The sequence below is a fragment of the Dama dama genome, chromosome 23 (genome assembly GCF_033118175.1).
Source record: "Dama dama isolate Ldn47 chromosome 23, ASM3311817v1, whole genome shotgun sequence".
NCBI classification, from domain to species: domain Eukaryota; kingdom Metazoa; phylum Chordata; class Mammalia; order Artiodactyla; family Cervidae; genus Dama; species Dama dama.
In genome coordinates, this window is record NC_083703.1 from 20,100,984 (window position 1) to 20,119,607 (window position 18,624).

Below are 18,624 nucleotides of genomic sequence, written 5' to 3' on the forward strand. Positions count from 1 at the left end.
AACTGAATCAGCCCTCTGTATCCATGTGTCCCCTCCCTCTTGAGCTTCCCTCCCATCCTGCCCCTCTCAGTCACCACAGAGCGCGGAGCCCTGTGCGAGGCAGCAGCTTCCCGCTAGCTCTCTGTTTTACACGTGGTAATATATATATATATATATGTAAGACTGTACTGCAGGAATCCATGGCACCTTAAATAGGTATTTTTATTCGTTGGTCTATACAGATGACATGGTTTTCTACTTTGAGTATTGAATAGTCATAAAAATGGTTTAATTATTGATAAATAGCTCTAGGAAAGAATATTGGGAGTCATATTTATATGTCTGCTTATAAATTATGGAGTATATGAAATGCAAAAGCTGCCTTAATGCAAGTTCTAAGTCACAAATGTAAATCTGTAAGGAATCAAGTGACAAATGTAACATATTCCTTGTTTGAATGACTTCTCCTTGTAGGACACCTTCTCTTGCCCCTGATGCACTCCCACAGCCTTAATTAAAATGGCTTTGGATCTGAGAAACCTGAGTTTCTCTACGAAACAGATCAACGTGACTTTGTTGATGTGATCATTCTTTGTGAAAGTGCAGGGCAGAGGGAGGGTCTGATTTAGAGCCTTCGTTCTTTTTCGAATATCATGGAATTGTCTGCCCTCTGATATATCACAGATTCCTTTGGATATGTCTGGTTCTCGAATGCTTGGCTATTCAAATTTAATACTTAAAATGTTTACTAGAATTCTGCAATTGTCTGAAATTGCCGCCAAAGAGGGAACTTAGTCTGTTCTTTACAAGGGGAGAGATCTGCTATTTAATGTTTTAAATGTGTCTGCTTTTCAAAGAAAGCAACAGCATCATTAAGCAATGTGTTTTTTGGTGAGTTTCCATCTCCAGAATGAAATAATCAAAAAGATAATAAACTTCCTTATTTGGGACTGTATAATCAGCGCTTAAAATTATGTATTTCCCCCCTTTTCACCCTGGAATAAGTGTAATTTGATGCTACTCTGCCTGAAAAATTAAAATCATTCTCAATGTCCTAGAATTGTCTGCCGTCTGAAATTGAAGCTTCCTGGACGTGACCCCGCTCACGCCTTATAAGGGTGCTTCGTTTGCTGTTGTGACACATGACGGCTGAGGGCCTGTCACCCCCTGGACCATGAAAGCAAAAGCCATGGTGCTTTGTCACCATTAAAATTGAATCCTCCAATTACATTGACAATGATTCCTTGGGTCCCTCCAGCATGGTTTCATCCTGTTCTGTACGAGGTAAAGGATAATTTCATTTGAAACCTTGTTTGGTTGAAATCAGATATATGGCTGTCGTTCCCTTTTCAGTATGTAATTGTCTTCAGAACACAGTGAACACGATCAGATCTTAAAACTCGATGTAGTAATTTGGATCACACGTTGTAGGCTTTTGAGAGGATAGCAAACACGCGTCGTGGTTGTCTCTCTTACCTGTGCTCACTAACCGTGTGTCTGTACCGTGTTTCTCGTTTAGCCTGGCCAAACTGAAGCCTGAGAAGAGATGAGCCACAAGCCAGAGTCCAAATGTCTTGAGAAGCACATATTGCACAGTTGTTTTTGTTTTTTTTTTAAACAAACAATAAATTTACTTTTAATGAATTCTTAGTGGCTGTTGATAAATTTTGTTTACGACATCAGCAGTTTTGATGGTTTCATGTTTGTATTAATTGCTTTGGAACTTTTTATTATTTTTTTTTTACATTTATTATTTATTTATTTGGCTGAGCCGGGTCTCAGCTGAGGCATGTGGGATCTAGTTCCCCAACCAGAGTTTGAACCCGGGTGCCCTGCATTGGGAGCTCAGAGTCTTAGCCACTGGACCACCAGGGAAGTCCCCTGGAACTTTTTGTTCTTGATGTCAAGCTTGGGGGTTTACTGCTTGGCAGAGAAGTGTTTTTATCCCCTCTTTTCTTGGCCTCTTTTCATAGTGGAAAACCATCGTCCTCGTTGCTGGTGTATTCAGAGCTCACCCAACTAGACCCATCAGTTGTGAGGATGGGTGCTTTGGGAGGAGGTGATGTACTGGTTTGGTTTCATTGAGTGACATGATGGCTGGGGACATAGGCAGGCAGAGGAACAGTCTGTGGGTGAAGAGGTGTGTTGGTTGGGATAGTTACCCATCCATTGATGGACAAACGGGCCAGTTTGAAAGGCAGTTTTTGGCAAAGGTTCATCCCTTGATGGATTATACAGTTTAGACAAAAAAAAATTGGGGTGGGGGAAGCTTCTGAACAAATAAATATCTTTGGTCAGGGATGGCTGAACCAAGACATTCTTCCAGTGTGAAAAAGTAGAGAGACATTGGCAAATAGTGACACCGAGGTTTGTGGGGACCCCAAGGGTGAGGGGACATGTTCTTTTATAAAAAACTTTTCTGAACAGAGCTGCCAGCCCAGGTGTTGTCATCACAGGTGTGAAAGCTCTTGCAGGTGGATCTCAGGCTGTCCTTCCTTTAGAGTAGCAGTCCCCAACCTTTTTGCACCAAGGACTGGTTTCATGGAAGACAATTTTTCCATGGAGTAGGGGTGTGGTGGGGATGGTTTTGGGATGATTCAAGTGCATTACATTTATTGTGCACTGTATTTCTATTCCATGAGCTCCATGTCAGATCATCAGGCATTAGATCCTGGAGTTTGGGCATCCCTGCTTTAGGGCAAAGCATTCTTCCACAGCCCCTTCATGCCTCATGGCCCCTTGGGTTTTCAGAAAGACTGCTGAGTTAGCTCTGTTTCCTGAGATGTGTAGAACTGCATCCTACTCAGAGAGAAGTGAGATGATGAAGAGGAAAACCGTGTCCTAAGTGGTCTTAAGGTATTGGGGTGTGTGCCTGTGAGAAGGAGTCACTTCTGCTCTGACCGGGCAGCAATTTGCAGCCCCCCCCCATCCCCTTGCCCCCTCCCCAGCTGAGCAAGCCCTCTTTGTTGCAGGATGGAGGCACATGCAACAGTGTCCATTTGCTCCTGTCAGAAACACCTGGACTTGTGGATTTTTGCCTCAGGCCCAGTTGCCCTGTGGATTAAGGTTAGCGGTTTCTCATTGGTAAAATTGAATGACATCCCTAGCAGCCTGCTGGTGATTCAGGGAACACAGTTAAAATAAATGTGGAGAAAATTAGGCCCACTTAACAAAACACAGGGGCAGTCATGGGAAAGAAAGAGCTGGAAGAGAGCAATTTTACATACTTTTATTTGTTTTTCTGTTTGTCATCTGGGCAGAGAACAGGTCCTTTATATAAGTACACCTTTTGGGAGGTTTCCTTGGAATAAGTTCTGAATTCCTTAATCCCATACTTGATATATACTTCTTCTAATTTGAATGGAAACAGAGGTTCCCATTTTTAACAGTGGAAAGTAAGTGACAGACTGACCTGTTAGCAAAGATGAGTTCTTGGGCAGCTGATAGCATCCTTCTCGTCCTCGTTAGAAGCTGAAGCACAGAGCCTCTGACATCTCCAGCTCGGAAACTGACTGCAGAGGGAGCCGAGGGGCGCCGAGCGTGACGGCCCGGCCTTGCTAAGACCTTTTCTGACATTCTTTAACGCCGCTTTTCCAGAGAACAGCGGCCTGAATACAGAATGCGAGTGTCAAGGATGACACCTGCTTTATAGTCTCTGTAAAGCAAACCTTTTCGTAAAAGAAATTTTTGACAGTTCTGAGATGCTAAGTCAATTTCAATACCAGACTGTGTAGAATATAGAATCTTTTTTCTGCGATTGATGTGAAAATTGAAAGCCAGTGACTATTCACTCCTTACTAACATGGGATAAATAAATACCACACACTATCGAAAAATGCACTAGAAGACAAACTTGGCTAATGACATTTACCACCGCAAAGACAGGAAATATTCTTTCTGAATGTTTTTATTTGTTACCATCAGAGAGACTCTTTGAATCTTTTACATTAAATATACTGGATCAAGTACATGTTATTCCTAAATGGATTTTTGTCAAGCCATAGTGTATTATATGAAAGAAACTGTTTGATCCTTTCCAACTGCCTTTTAAAGGAGTCACTGGGGAAGTGACCTCTTACATAGTTGAATATTGGAGTCTTTTTTTCTGACCTGTGTTTAATAATACTCAATTTAGAAGCAAAGAGTAAAATTTGGTTAGATTTCCTATCATACTGAGAACCTATGGTCTCCTGTTAAACTTTATACTTACATTTTTTTTCCCTAGGACCCACGCTTTAAGCTTCCTTATGTCAGGACGTTGCTCCAGCAATGCTTGCTTCCTCTCTCCTTCACCCTGATTCTGGCCCTTCCCTCCTGGAGCATCCACTCTGTCTTCTCCTCCACCTAGAGAAAATCTGTCTTACCCCACTTCCCCTTCCAGCTACTGCCTCATTTTCTCTTTTATCCCTTACAGTAAACCGTGGGATCAGCTTCTGTCTGCTGCCTCCATCTTCCTGTTTTCTCTTAAACCCCCTTTAATGAAGCCCTTGCACTCCGTGGCTCCATAAGGCCTGTTCTCATCTGGCCACCAGCGGCCTCTCCCGCTGCACCTTCCCGCTGTATTTGCACCCTTTCCTTGGTCTGCGGGAGCATTCAGCATGTCAGTTCTTGCTCTTCTCTGAGATCACGCTGCTGGGGCCTCCTTCCTTCCTGCTTACCCCGTTGCCTTCTCCTCTGCCAGTTCGGGTCCTGCCCCGTCCTCCAGTTATCGTGGTGCCCAAAGCTCAGGCCTCGGTCTCTGTCTCTGCCTATTTTCTGTGACACAGAATGTTTGCATTCTTAGGAAACAGGGCCTCAGATGATTCCCAACTTCACATCTCTCACTTGGGCAGCTTCTTTTGACCTCTGGATGGGCAAGGTGCTACCTCTTCTTCACGCAATCGCTTGGATGCCGAGCAGGCATCTGAAACCTAATGTGTGTTCCCCACGCAGCTCAGGTGTTTCTCTGGACTGTTCCTGCCCATCTTCCTTTCTTGTGTAATGGCAGCTTGGTTCTTTCAGTTGCTTAGGTCTGAAAGCTTGGAGTACTCCTTGATTCCTTTCCCCCTTACACTCCACATTTAATCTATAACGTACGAAAGCAAAGATCTCTTTGATCTGTTTCCAGCACATCTCTGTAATCCTCGTACTTTGCAGCATCTTCGTCCCTTCCTGGATCTGGGCGGTAGTCTCCCAGCTACACTCCCTGTGCTCCTGCCCTTGCTCCTCTGCCGCACAGTCTGAACCTTGCAGCTAGAAGTCCTGGCATGTCCCTCCCTCCTCTCAAACCCGAGCAGCCTTCCAAGTCTCGCAGAGTAAACGTTGAACGTACCAGATGCTGGCTTGTCCGGAGGCCCCAGCTCTGCTGCAGAACTGCCGGCAGTGCCCGCAACAATGCCTGCTCACGGCAGCCTCGTCCAATGACCCAAGAAAGCCCAATGACCCAGAAAGGCCTTAGGGTTAGAATGCTAAGGTGTCAGGTCTGTGCCCTTAGCCATGAATGTGCATGGCGGGACCTGGGAGCCTATCAGAAACGCAGCTAGCAGAAACCCCAGGCCCCACCCTTACCTACTGACATCAGAATCTGCACTCATCTGCCCTGGGGAGCCCAGGGTAGAGAGGCCTTCCCTCCTCCAGCTCCCAGAGTTTGTTTTCCCTCTGCTTCCCCAGCTGCCTCTGCTTCCAGGCTTGGGAACCGTCCTGCCCATCTGCCTCTCCTTCCTTCTGTCCCATTGCCACTTCCTGACCCAAATTCTTCAGCTTCCATTAGACCACAGCCCCAAACCCTGACTCAGGATCTGCTTCTGGCAAAACCCAGACTAAGGTAATGTGTTTGCTGTGTGAACAGATAAATAAGTCCATGAAATTGCTAGAATAAGCGGTGACAGTGCCCGTGAGGAATTTCTGCCTGGAGTGGGTTTGCAGGTGATGAGCAGTGGCTGCGCCAGGGCAGGGCTGTGCTTGTTCCTGCCTTTGGGAGCTGAAGTCACTTCCCGAGTTGGCCTGTGACTCAGGAGATGGTCCTCAGGGAGCAAGCCTTTTCATGCTCAAGGAGCTACATCAAGTTCTTTCGTTTGCTCTGGAGGTGACCATTTTCTCTGCTCTGAGTAGCCATAAATGATTTAAGAATTTTCTATTACATCAGACTTGCAAGAAAAAAGATGATAGGATTTCCAAGTTAGGTTCCTCTCGGGCAGACCCCAACTTTCAGGCTGGGGGTTGTCTGGTTGAGGAGGTCATAGATTCAAACAAGGAGTAAGTGTTAAGATTGCATATGACTGTCTTCCTAAGGCTCAAATGCCAGGCTCCAGGAGATGGTGTAAGATCTTGTTCCTAAAAGACGTCAGAACCTTGGTTTTACTCTTCACAAGCTGTACCAAACAGCTCTCTGGGTTTTACCCAGAGAGAATGACCTGGTGGCTAGCTTTTCCCTTTCTGGGGCCCACTCCCACCAGGTTAGCTTACAAACAGCCCCACCCCTACGTGGCACTCTGGAGCTTTCCCCTTTTCCCTCCCAGCCCTGCAGGGTCTGGAATGGTCCTGACCATTGAGGTGTGGCTTGACCAGGATGGGGAATGATGCTCACCTCCTTCCTCTCTCCTGCCACAGCATCTGTAATGTGCTTACCTTCCACCTGTACGGAAAACATCATCTTTCTTTCTCACGACCTATTGCTTTATGTAACAATCCCGGTCCCTAAAAAAAAAGAAACTCAAAGAACAACTTTACATTCTCTGTCCACACAAAGGAACAGGGACCTTGAACTGAACTGACACAAACTAACTAGAAAACATCCCCACTTTCTGTACTAAGCTCTCTCCGTTTCTGCTCTTCCAGTTAATTTAGAGGACTGGACATCCTGGACCACTTCTTGGCTCATGTTTCTGATCTTGGGGGTGATGGGCTGGTCCTTACAACTCTCTCCAAATTAATTCTTAAGGACTCAAGAATTTAACTGTTAGTTAAAAATTAACATCCACATCCCCTTGTTCACAATGGACCCTCAAACTTGTCTACTCTGTGTCTAGAATGCTAGTGATGGTGATTTTATTTTTTTTTAATTAATTTTTATTGGAACATAGTTGCTTTACAACATTCGTGCTAGCTTCACATGTAGGTTATCAATGTTGGGTTCTTTTCACATATACACTATTGATACTATGTATTAAATAGATGAGTGATGGGCATATACTAATGGGTGCAGCTCAGGGAACCACTCAGTGCTCTGTGGTGACCTGAATGGCGATGATGATGATAAAAAGGCCATCTCTCCTCCTGCTCCTCTGTCTCAGGATGGCCCCAGAGTCCTGGGGAGGCTCTGACTTCCATTCTGTTCTCACACCTCATTCCCCTTCTCTTTCTACACACCTTCCTGCTGGCTCCATCACTGCTGTTTTATTATTTCTATTAAAATAATTTCAAGACAGTTCCTTTCCTGAGAATAAGCTCTCAGCTCTTCTTCCTCTCCTAATCCCCTGGTGTTTCCTTCCCCCTCTCTCGTCCCTGCCAGCACCTGCCTGGAGCTTGGAAGTGCCCAGCCCTGGGTCCCCACTCTGGGAGGCTGGTCCCACATCCAGCTTCCTGGGAGCCTCACCCCTGGCCTTGGCAGATTCCCACTGCTGCTTGCGGGGAACTCATTGACCTAATTCCTGCATTTATAACTGATTTTAGTTCTTAGGAAAACCATCTCATTTGCACTTTTGAATTCTGAGAGTTTCAGGTTTCTTTTCTTTCCTTTTGAATTTTGTCTTCCTTTAGAAGATAAAAACATTTTTAACAGAGAAAATGAGAGCATCTACTTACTTTATCTCAGGATAGGTTGATTCTGGAACAGTTTTAAGAAAGTGAAACCACTGTCACAGGAGGCGGTTTTCCTTTGGAGTGTGCCTAGGAGCCTGGCTGCAGTCGCCTGGCAGTGTCAAAGCGCTGATAACCATCTGTGTTGGGCACTCTCTACTGCACACCCGAGTTGTCCTCAGCACGCAGGGGAAAGGTGATTCCCTGATAATAAATTTGGTTTGATGTGTCTCCATGTTCAGGTAAGTATAAATGAGCAGGAAACCTCCTGATGGGCCGTCGTATTGATGAGTAATTCTATTAAAGATTAACTTTCGGGGCTTCTTTGCAAACTGGCAGCAGAGGGCTGCGGATCTGAAGCCAAAACAGTGCCGTGAAGTGTAGTGTGCTCCCCAGATGGTGCTTTGGGCAGGAAAGGCAGTTACCTGGTGTGGGGTGGCCAGGGGTCTCTGCTCCTGGTTGCTTTTTTTCTTTTGGTTTCTTTTTTTTTTAATTAAAATTTTTTTTAATTGAAGTATAGTCATTTTACAGTGTTGTGCCAAACTGCCGTACAGTAAAATGACTCAGTTATGCACATACAGACATTTAAAAAATATTCTTTTCCACTGATTACTTCTGAAGGGAACTGCCTCCTTTTCCTACCGTATCTAGTCCCGTCTCTGCGTCCCTCTGTCAGCGGTCACATCACATGACTCAGACGCATGTGCAGTAGGCATGTGCAGCCATGCACCACCCACAACCGTCACCTGGAATGAATGAATTCTGAGAATTTTCATTGCTCACCTGAAAAAATTTGTTACTGAGCATGAGGGGATGGGTTTTTTTCAAGTCTGTTTATGGAGTGTGTATGATTTTCAGTAACAGGGATAAAAGCTTTCATCTGCACATTCCACAAGTACTGGAGGCTTACTCCGGGGGAGGCTCCACATCAGGTGTGGGGGATGAAGCGGTGGGAGTAAGAAGAGCAGGAGGCAGGGAGCCAGTGGGAGAGGGCTTGTGGAGGTGGGGGATCAGAGCAAGTGAGCCAGCCCTGCAGGCAGAGTCAGCCTCCCTCCAGAAGATGACCGCAAAACCGAGGACCTAGAGAGGTTGTGAGCTCTGTATCTGATGGGGCTTCTGGGGGCGAGTGGCCTTTTGCATCAAAGGGATTCAAACTCTTTTGATATGATCTTCCGCAAGAAACACATTCCACCTGGAACACGTGCGTGCGTGCTCAGTTGGTTCAGTTGTGTCTGACTCTTGCAACCCCATGGACGGTAGCCCACCAGGTTCCTCGGTCCAAGGGATTCTCCCGGCAAGAATTCTGAAGTGGGTTGCCATTTCCTCCTCCAGGGGATCTTTCTGATCCAGGGATCAACCCGAGTCTTCTGCATTGCAGGCAGATTCTTTACCGTCTGAGCCACGGGGGAAGCCATATATGCATCAGTAACTCCAGTAAACATTTAAGCAGTGTGATCCTTGCCCTTCCTCCTCACGATGGGCTCTGATGTTGAGAGGCAGTGGGGTGTAGAGGTCGAGGACCTGGACTTTGAAGATAGATGGCTCAGGTCCAAATTCCAGCTGTACCCTCAGCAGCCTTGTGTTTGGGGCAAGTTCACAAACACCCTCGAGCTTAACTTTTCTCAGCTGTAAAGTATGGATCGTAACAGTGGTTGCTTCACAGAGGTGCCTGGAAGCTCAAGTGAGTTAATGTGTACTAAGCACTTTAGAACCCCTCCTGGCACAAAGAATGCACTTTGTAAATGCTAGAAGTTGTAGCCATTATTATTACTCTGTAATTCGTTAAAAATAATGCTAGGTGAGTCCCACCAAATCAATTTTACGTCTTTAATGGATTACAATACACAATTTGAAAGATGCTGTTTAGATGGTAGAAGTCCTCTAGGTTTGCAAAGGTGTAGAAGGAGAAGCCTGGAGGCATTTGGGAGGCAGAGTGGCCTGTCGTCAAGGGCTCATGATACAGTTAGGACATTATCCTGAGGACACTATGAAGCTGTTCAACAGAATGGCTTGACCATCTCACAAGTGGAAAATATTTTAATACACATTTCTCTGTTGAGTGCAGTTGGACACTTTCATGTGTTACTCTTTTTCTGTGAACTACTAATTCATATCTTTTGCTCTTTATTCTACTGGTTTGTTTTTGTCATTTAACTTTGCTTCAGGACCTGATCATTGCCATTTCCCCCCCAGTTCCCATTGCTGTCACGGTTTCTGGCACACAGAAAATGCTCAGTAAATGTTTGTGACATAAACAGGGAAACCTTGCTCAGTGCCTCATTTTCACTGCAGAGTCAGCACAGAGAATCACATGTCCTCTCTTTTCTTTTATTTTTTTAAAATTAATTTTTATCTTATTTTATACTTTCCTCTTTTAATATGGTTAAAATAGATTTCAGTTGGTTAATGTTTAAATTGTCTTTTTGTTTTCTAATTTTCTATAGATCAAATTTTACATGTGTCTCTCTAAGAAAAAGGAGAATGGCTTGAAAAAATTTACAGTTTTAAAGAAACTTGTAATTTTTAACTTTAAACACTCTGTTAGGCTGCTGTTGTAAAAATCATCACCAGAGGTGGTGGGGGTCGAGGGGACAGAGATGCAATATGTATTTCTCGGGCGGAATCTAGGGGACCTGAATCCTTGGTTAGATATAAAAAATGAGAGAGAAAGGGCAGTGAGCAACAATTCTGTGCTTCAGCCCAATCAGCTGGGTGGATAGTCAGGTGCCGACAGGTAAACTCCAGCAGATCATAGCTGGGGAGACATGACATGTTGAAACTGGTGTTTACTTGTCTGCAGGTAAAAGTAGAGGTGCTGGGGGCACATGGGGAGGCCTGGTGATGTGGAGGTTTGGGAGCTGAGGATGGAAAAGGTGACTCAGAGTTTGGGGCCGAGTCAACTGAGCGGCTGCCCAGGAAGCATGTGCTGGTCAGGAGGGCAGAGGCCGAGCTCTGAGGACCCTTCAGATGCCCGAGGGCTCAGTGTGGGGACTCAGTTGGCAGAAGGAGATGCTGGGGACCCAGGAGAGGCCAGTGCAGAGAGAGGAGGAAAACAGAAGTGTGGTCGTCAAAGCCAGGGCAGGGCTGCGTTTCTCTTTTTAAATTATTATTATTATTTTTTAATTACAGTATATATGCTGTGTAGTTTTCTATAAGTTGCAGGATGTCAATATAGTGATTCACAATTTTTTAAACATTCTGCTCCATTTATAGTTATTATAAACCATTGGCTATATTCCCTATGTTGTATAATAGATCCTTGTAGCCTGTCTTACACCCAATAGTCTGTACCTCTTCATCCCGCACCCCTAAACCCTAAATTGCTTCTCCCATCCTTCCCTCTTTCCCCCTAGTAACCACTAGTTCTCTTTGCCTGTGAGTCTGCTTCTTTAAAAAAGTGAAATTTTGCCATTTGCAACAGCGTGGATGGACTTGGAGGGCATTATTGTGCCAAGTGAAATAAATCACAGAAAGACAAATACTGTGTGATGTCACTTACATGTGGAATCAAAAGCGTACAGCAGGCTAGGAGTGTGTTTCTTATTCACTAGAAGGACTTGCACAGCAGTGCTTCCACTGAGGAGCTACAGGTGCTCATGGCCTTGGCTGCATGGGAGCTGCTGACGACAGATGTCCCTGGACGCGTGTTGAGTGGTTACCGTTGTTTCGTTGCTCAGTGTCTCTGGGTGATGCCAGCACAATCTCCTGACACTAAAGCTTGTTCCAAGGGTATCATGTATTAACTCCCATTTCAAGAAGCAAAGTTCTTCTCCCCCCTGTCCCCACTCTTTACCCAAGTACAGAAACCTGTGCCAGAAGTCTGTGTTTTTGAGCAATAGAATTGATATTTTAAATGGCATGTTAATCCCAACTGCAGATTTTTACAAAGGTTTCAATCCCTGGGGTGGAAAGATCCCCTGGAGAAGGGAAAGGGTACCCACCCCAGTATTCTGGCCTGGAGAATTCCATGGACTGTATAGCCCATGGGGTTGGCAAAGAGTCGGACACGACTGAGTGACTTTCATAGAAATTAGGATACGAGGAATTAAGTTTTTCTTAAAGTAAGTTTTACCAAAATGTAATTGGAGGAAAGAGGAGTAGAGTGATGGGATGATGTTTTTGACTGTGGGATCTCTTCTTCCTTCATCTCTGTCTCTGCCTGTCCCCTCCTGTTGGCAGCACACAGGACCAGAACGGGTGGGCCTCGGTGACTCAGATGCCTCCAGCTTTCTCTCACGCTTGCAAAACACGGCCTGGGGTTGGAAAAATTGCTTGCTTCATCAAAACACCAGCTCTAAAATTACCTTGTGTGAGAGGTGTTTTTTTTTTTTTTTTTAATATTGTGATATTTAACCATTATGACATGTGTATCAGGAGTCCTCTCTTTACAATGCATACATTTTCAGACTGTGTTTTCCCAGGACTGATTTCCCCAATATTTATGAGTTCTGCCTTTCCCGTGGCTTCAAAGAAAATTTAATAAACTGTGATTTGCAGATATCTTTGCTTTTCAAGGCCACACAGCTCATGTTTCATGTTCCATTCAAGAGGGTATGAAGTTTTGGATATGTTCAAGCTATTAATGGTTTTTATAGACCATTGAATTGGTATATAGAACAGTGCCTGTGATTTTATTTAGTTTGTAGACCTTCCCTGAAGGGTTCCTGGCTGTGTTCTGCATATGTGCATCATTTGTTAAGAACTTTTATGTTATTTTTTACATGCATCTTTTTTTTTTTTTTACATGCATCTTTTAATATTACAAACCAATCTGTATATTCTGCACTTTATAGCCATTGTTGCATTCAAAAATACTGCATCTAGATTTCTTTCTGGAAATATATTTCACAGGAAAGTGTAGAATTATGTGTGTATTTCCTGCTATGACACAATTTTGCCTTCTTTTATAATTTCAGTAATAAGATATTATAAACTAATTTTTAAGGAGCAGAAAATGTAACTAGTTAGCTCCTGTTTGGTCATAGTTAGAAACCATTGCGATGCTTTAAAAGGCTTTTTCAAAGCTTGTGGATCTGTCTTCTCAACTTTAATGAACAAATAGAAAAATATGTAACATTTTTCCTATGGAACTCTTTTTTTTTTTTGGGAAGGTCCCATATTTAAATATAGTTTTATCCATATGGGTTTTATTATCTTCACTGTCAAAGTTTTATGCTTTTTCTCTTAAGAGTTGACCCCTGCTTGTCTATTTAGTCTGGCAAAACTCCTTTGAACATTATTATTCTTGTGAGGTAGGAGTTATAAAATTTTCCTATTATTTCCTAGTATTCTGGGTCTGTAATGGAAAAGGATATTTTCTTCTAGAAGTATCCTCCACTGTCCTTAGTACACACAGCTGAGAGGCAGCCATCTGATTGGAGAGAAAGTCTATTAACAGCCAAGTAAAAAGAAGTGTGTGAAGGCGTTTTTGCACCCCAACTGGAGAAATGCCCACATAGCCTCAGGAACAATGAAGGGAAATGAAATCATTTATGACTCAGGGAATGTTGTTTTCTTCTTGTTTATCTGCTGAGAAGTCTTTGTCAGCTGAAATGGCAGTGTTGGCCTGAATCGAAGAGGCTCCAATTGTGGGGTTTTGGTTCTCGGGTAGTTCTGCTCATTTCCCCTTTGGAAGGCTGTTGTCTGCGTCCTGCTGTTCCCTGGCCACTGTGGACTGACTGTGGGGGGAGATGTCTGGAGAAAGTCTGGGAACTGTAGGACCAAACCAGCTGAGGTATTGACGTGAAGATGGGGTCTTTTATAAAGATCCTCTGTTGGAGAAGCCAAATCCCTGAAAGGAAACTTTTTTTCTTTCCTGCTCACCTCCATGATTTTTTTTCTGGGAGAAATTGTTCTGGTTGTAGCACAGACCCAAGTAACTATGGTTGAAACAAGACACAACTTATTTTTCTCTAAAAGAAGTCTGGAGATTGACCATCCAAGACTTGTATGCTGGCCCCAGAGTGTCAGCACTGTCAGTACCTTCTTTTTCATTCAGCCATCCTTAATGTATATTTCTTTATTTCTTAAATTGTGGCAAAGTACCTATAACATTTACCCTCTTAACCATTTAAAACATTTTCATTGAAGTATAGTTAGTGTACAAGGTTGCATTAGTTTCAAGTGTATAGCAGTGATTCAGTTATAATACACCTCCCAATATACCTCCCCTCTCCTCACCCCCTTTGGTGACCATACGCTTGTTCTCTACGTCTGTGAGTCTATTTCTGATCAGTTCATTTGTACACTTGTATCATTTATTTTAGATTGCAGATATAAGTATATCATATGGTATTTGTCTTTGTCTGACTTAATGTGCTAATCTCTAGGTTCATCCATTTTGCTACAGTTGGCAGTATTTCATTCTTTTTATGGATGAATAATATTCTATTGTGCATGCACACCCGCACATACACACATACACACCCCACATCTTTATTCATTTATCTGCCCGTGGACATTTAGGTTGCTTACATATCTTGGCTCCATCTTAACCATCTTCACATTGTTGGGCAACCATCACCACCATCCATCTCCATAGACTTTTTTATTTTTTCCCATTTATTTTTATTAGTTGGAGACTAATTATTTTACAATATTATAGTGGTTTTTGCCGTACATTGACATAGACTTTTGATCTTGTAAAGTGCAAACTGTGTCCTCTTTAAACAGTAATTTCCCTTTCTCCACTCCTTATCCCTAGCAACCACCATTCTACCTTTCTGTCTTTCTGAACTTCGCTACTTGAGATGTTTCATGTAAGTAGAATCATACAGTGCTATCTTTTTGTGACTGGCTGACTTCACTTAGCATAATGTCCTTAAGTTTCAAACATGTTATAACACATGTCAGAATGTCCATCCTTTTTAAGGTTGAATAATATTCCATTGTGTGTATAGACCCCATTTTCCTCATCCACAGACACTTCGCTTGCATCTACCTTTTGGCTGTTGTGAACAGTGCTGCTGAGAACACGAATCTCCCGACATGTATTTCTGTCCTCACTGTCACTTCGTGGTGACAACTCTGGGTGTCTTATGAGAATTCTAAACAGAAAGAAGCAAGACGGGGAAGAGGCAGCTGCTAGTGGAGGCAGCCCCCTTTTTAAAGGAGCTCCCTGGAAGTGCCATCAATTTTTGTAAGGCAGAAATAAAGACAAACAATGATAATAAAATAGTTAATATGTACTGAGTGCTTTTTTGTGCCAACACACAGTGAATGTATAATTCACTTCATAAAATGAAGCTGTGAGGGTGGTTGCTTTTTAGCCAAGAGATTCAGCAACTTGGCCAAGCGTCGGGAGTCACATAGCTAGTGACAGGCAAAGCTGGGAATCTGACCCAGGAATCTGGCTCCTGTGTCATGCTCTTAACTAATGTCTTCTCTTCTTTTTGAAAGAGGCTGGGGAAAATAGTTTTATCTCAACTGGGGGTATTTCCTTTCCCTACCAAATTGGAGCTACCCTTCCAAGGAGGAGTGTATATGTGTGTTGACCTCAATGAAATGAGGTTTACTAATGTACCATGATTATACTAGTTTAGACCAGACAGATCGAACTTCAACCCAGGAAAAGCAACATGATGATATCCTGTAACAGCAGCTGTAACTGGGGCAACTTGGCAATTTAAACCGATGTGAGTGGTGTTGGCTTCAGTTCCAGAAGCGTTGGTTGGACACACACACGTGTTCTGACGGAGCCCCACTTTTATGTCGTGTGTCTCCTTAGAACTAGGTGTGGTCTCCAGCTCCTGGTGGGGATTCCCTCATAGCTAAGTCGGTAAACAATCTGCCTGTAATGCAGGAGACTCGGGTTTGATTCCGGGATCAGAAAGATCCCCTGGAGAAGGAAATGCCACCCACTCCAGTATTCATGCCTGGGAGATCCATGGACAGAGGAGCCTGGCGGGCTACAGTCCATGGGGTTGCAAGAGTCAGACACAACTTAGTGACTAAACCATCACTGCCAGCTCCTGGTAATTTGCCTGCACAGCCCTATTGGGTCTTAAAAGAACATGTCAGCTCCTTAATGTTAAATTTGAATATGCAAATCCACTGAAAGATAAAAAATGAAAAGCTCTGTGTCCTAATTTATTCTGCAGAGGGCATTCTCAGAAATGTGAATCAACAGAAACTGTTTCCTATCATCGACAGAAAAAAGTGCTGACTGACACCTTCACTTTACGGATAATGAGCTCTTTGGGGAAGTTTTCATCTTTCAAAGTTTCCAGGAGCTATCCAAAAATCTGTTTCCTTCCTCCCCCTACCCCCGACCCAAACTCCAATGACCACATTATCTCTCTGTCTTTGCCTCTCTCCTTGGCTCAGTAAGCACCAGGATATATTGGAGGGTGGTTAAGCTGGCCCTTTCATTAGGTATCTCTTATCAAGTGTCAAAGCATTGAATTTGAATTGCAATACATATTTAATTGATGGTGAGTATTTCTGACTCAAAAAAGATACCCTGAAGCTGTATGTGTGTGTTTGCATTCTTTTCTAAGCATGTATAACCTGGATACCAGGGTGAGTATCAGATAGGCAGAGGGTAAGAGAAATTATTGGGATTATCTATCTTTGTTACTAAATACTCTGGATTCTTTGTCCTAATAGGAAAAAAAAAAAAAAGTGTGCAGTAAAGTATCCTTCTCTCTTACCTTTTCTTCTCTCAAGTGCCCTGTTACGTAGATGTGTTTTTTGACTTAGGTCTCATTAGCATTTGAGGAATTGCCTTTGGGGCAGTACCACTTACTAAATTGTTCTGATGCTTTAGGAAAAGGAAAACCATGGTAACCAGATGTAGGGTATGATTATTTGCCTCTAACCTGGCAAAGTGTTGGGTTTAACAAAAGAAGCTTAATAGAAATGTTCAAATTGACCCTTCTCATCACTTGGACTGCTTACTGCTCAATCAATCTCTCATTATTATCAGAGTTATTCGGGCAAAGGCAGCAGTGATAGTGTTTTTCATAATCACTCCTTGAGCCAAATGTAATTTGCAATTTGTAGTATTGTATTATGAAACAATAATGCATTAAAATGAACCGTGCAAGAATTAAGAGCATGGTGGTAAAGAAAGGATTCAGAGAAGTAGTTGGGTGAAAGACTCTCAAAATCGTGTAAAGTGGACATGGCTGATTTCAGTGCCAAATTAAGCATTTAGAAAAATCAGAATTGTGTCTTGTTTTTACCTTATTTAAGTGTGCGTGTGTGTGTGTGTGTGTATGTATATGTATATATATAATTCATTATAAAATGTAGTAGCTAGAAGGGGAAACAAATTACTTTGCATTTGCATTTTTGGTGTTTTGGGTTAATGTGGTTTGATTGCCTATGTAGGTATGTTTTGAAAAAAAAATGAAGTATATCAAACCTTATAAAAAATCCTGTATGGAGCAGTCATTACTGATTGACCCCTTTTTACAAAGAGGGAGTTTATTTACCACAGAAAATATATCATGTGGTCCATGAACTAGCTGATGTCAGGGAAGCTATAACATCATAATTAAGATATACTTTCACCCATCTCCTGTCATTTGGCTTGAATGCCTCCACATATAGATTATGAATATTACTTCAGGTTATTTATGTAGTCATCTTGTATTTTGAAAGATTACTGTGTTTGCTTTTTTTCCCCCCTTAAATCTTTATATCTGAATCCCGTGCTTTCTGGTGTGTGTGTGTGTGTGTGTGTGTGTGTGTGTGTGTGTGTATGTTTGGTTTGATTTTTAAAATCTTTGGAGTTTATGATGATTCTGGTAAAGTCAAAATTGATAATGTGCTAGGTTCAGTTTCTTAATTGCTTTAATATTTCCTTGTCTGTATCCTTCCAGGACTCCTGCAGTGTCGGGTTACTAGGCCTATCTGGGCATCCTTGATTTGATAACACAAGCTCCACAGGGGAAACATGCACTTGTGAGGACACTTAATGGGAGTCCTAAGAAGGGCACATTGTCCATTAAGGGACCATCTCAGATCTGAAGGCTGTTTTAGCTTGGTTGAGTAAAAGCTGTGTTTTCTTAAAAAAAAAAAAAATAGAAGTCACCTATTTTTTTCCTGGATGCCAAGCAACACAAATTTCGTTTATTAAATCTAATCAGACTAGCGCTGATGAAAACCGTACACAATCAAATAATGATCCTCAAGTTTGTGAATTTCCTTTTAAAGAGAACCCCCGCTACACTGCGCCGGCTTAAAACAGCATCCTATTTGACAAAAGCACTATCAAGTTGTCATGTATGCTTTCCAGGGCTGCTGCTCATCATGGTTGATTGCCAAGATGTTTTTTGCCTAAATGGGAGCTTTTTCTGCTTTTTCTAATCAGATCTCTCTTCCCTGATTCATCTAGCATCACCACAAACCACTGCTGAGCAAATCAGTACATGATCATGGTAGCAGTTTCTTTAAATGTCACTAAAATATGAAAGATCCTGTATCAGAAGGATACTTTGGAAAGTTGGAAAGGATTTTTATTTTTTCCTCATTGGTAAAATGGAGGCTGAGGCAAAAAAAAATATATAGGGCCAGAAACCATGAGCCCATTATTATACAGAGAAGTACACCCAGTGACTTCTTGCTGTCTTACCCTCTGATTGGGTTTGGGTGATTTGACCCACTTCTGCTGTTGCCTGGCAGGATTTGCATGTGTCACGCAGACCTCTTCCATTTCTGGAGTGTCATTGCACTTAGGAATATTGGCAATGACCTAGAAATGGGGATGTGGCCATTTGTGTGATCCTTTCCAATGGTTAGGATCAGACCCCCCCCTCCTTTTTATAAACTTTTAATTTTGTATTGGAGCATAGCTGATTTACAGTGTAGTGATAGTTTCAGCAAAGGGATTCAGCCTTACACAGAGGCGTATCCATTCTCCCC

The 18,624-nt window shown here is 42.9% G+C and overlaps 1 protein-coding gene across 15 annotated transcripts in view; it reads left to right on the forward strand.

The window, feature by feature from the left end:
• PARD3 (par-3 family cell polarity regulator) overlaps positions 1-18,624 on the forward strand; it is a 557,182-nt gene that overhangs the window by 381,559 nt on the left and 156,999 nt on the right. Inside the window, exons 21-22 of one of the 15 annotated variants that reach the window (XR_009690004.1) lie at positions 1,038-1,263; positions 1,499-1,623. The exons of 13 other annotated variants lie outside the window; for them this stretch is intronic. Coding sequence is in view for 1 of the 2 variants with exons in the window: in XM_061126161.1 (XP_060982144.1) it covers positions 1,499-1,529 (31 nt within the window). In the remaining variant the exon portion in view is untranslated. Of the gene's footprint in view, positions 1-1,037; positions 1,264-1,498; positions 1,624-18,624 lie in introns of those variants that run through there. One more of the 15 variants, XM_061126161.1, reaches the window with a different exon arrangement.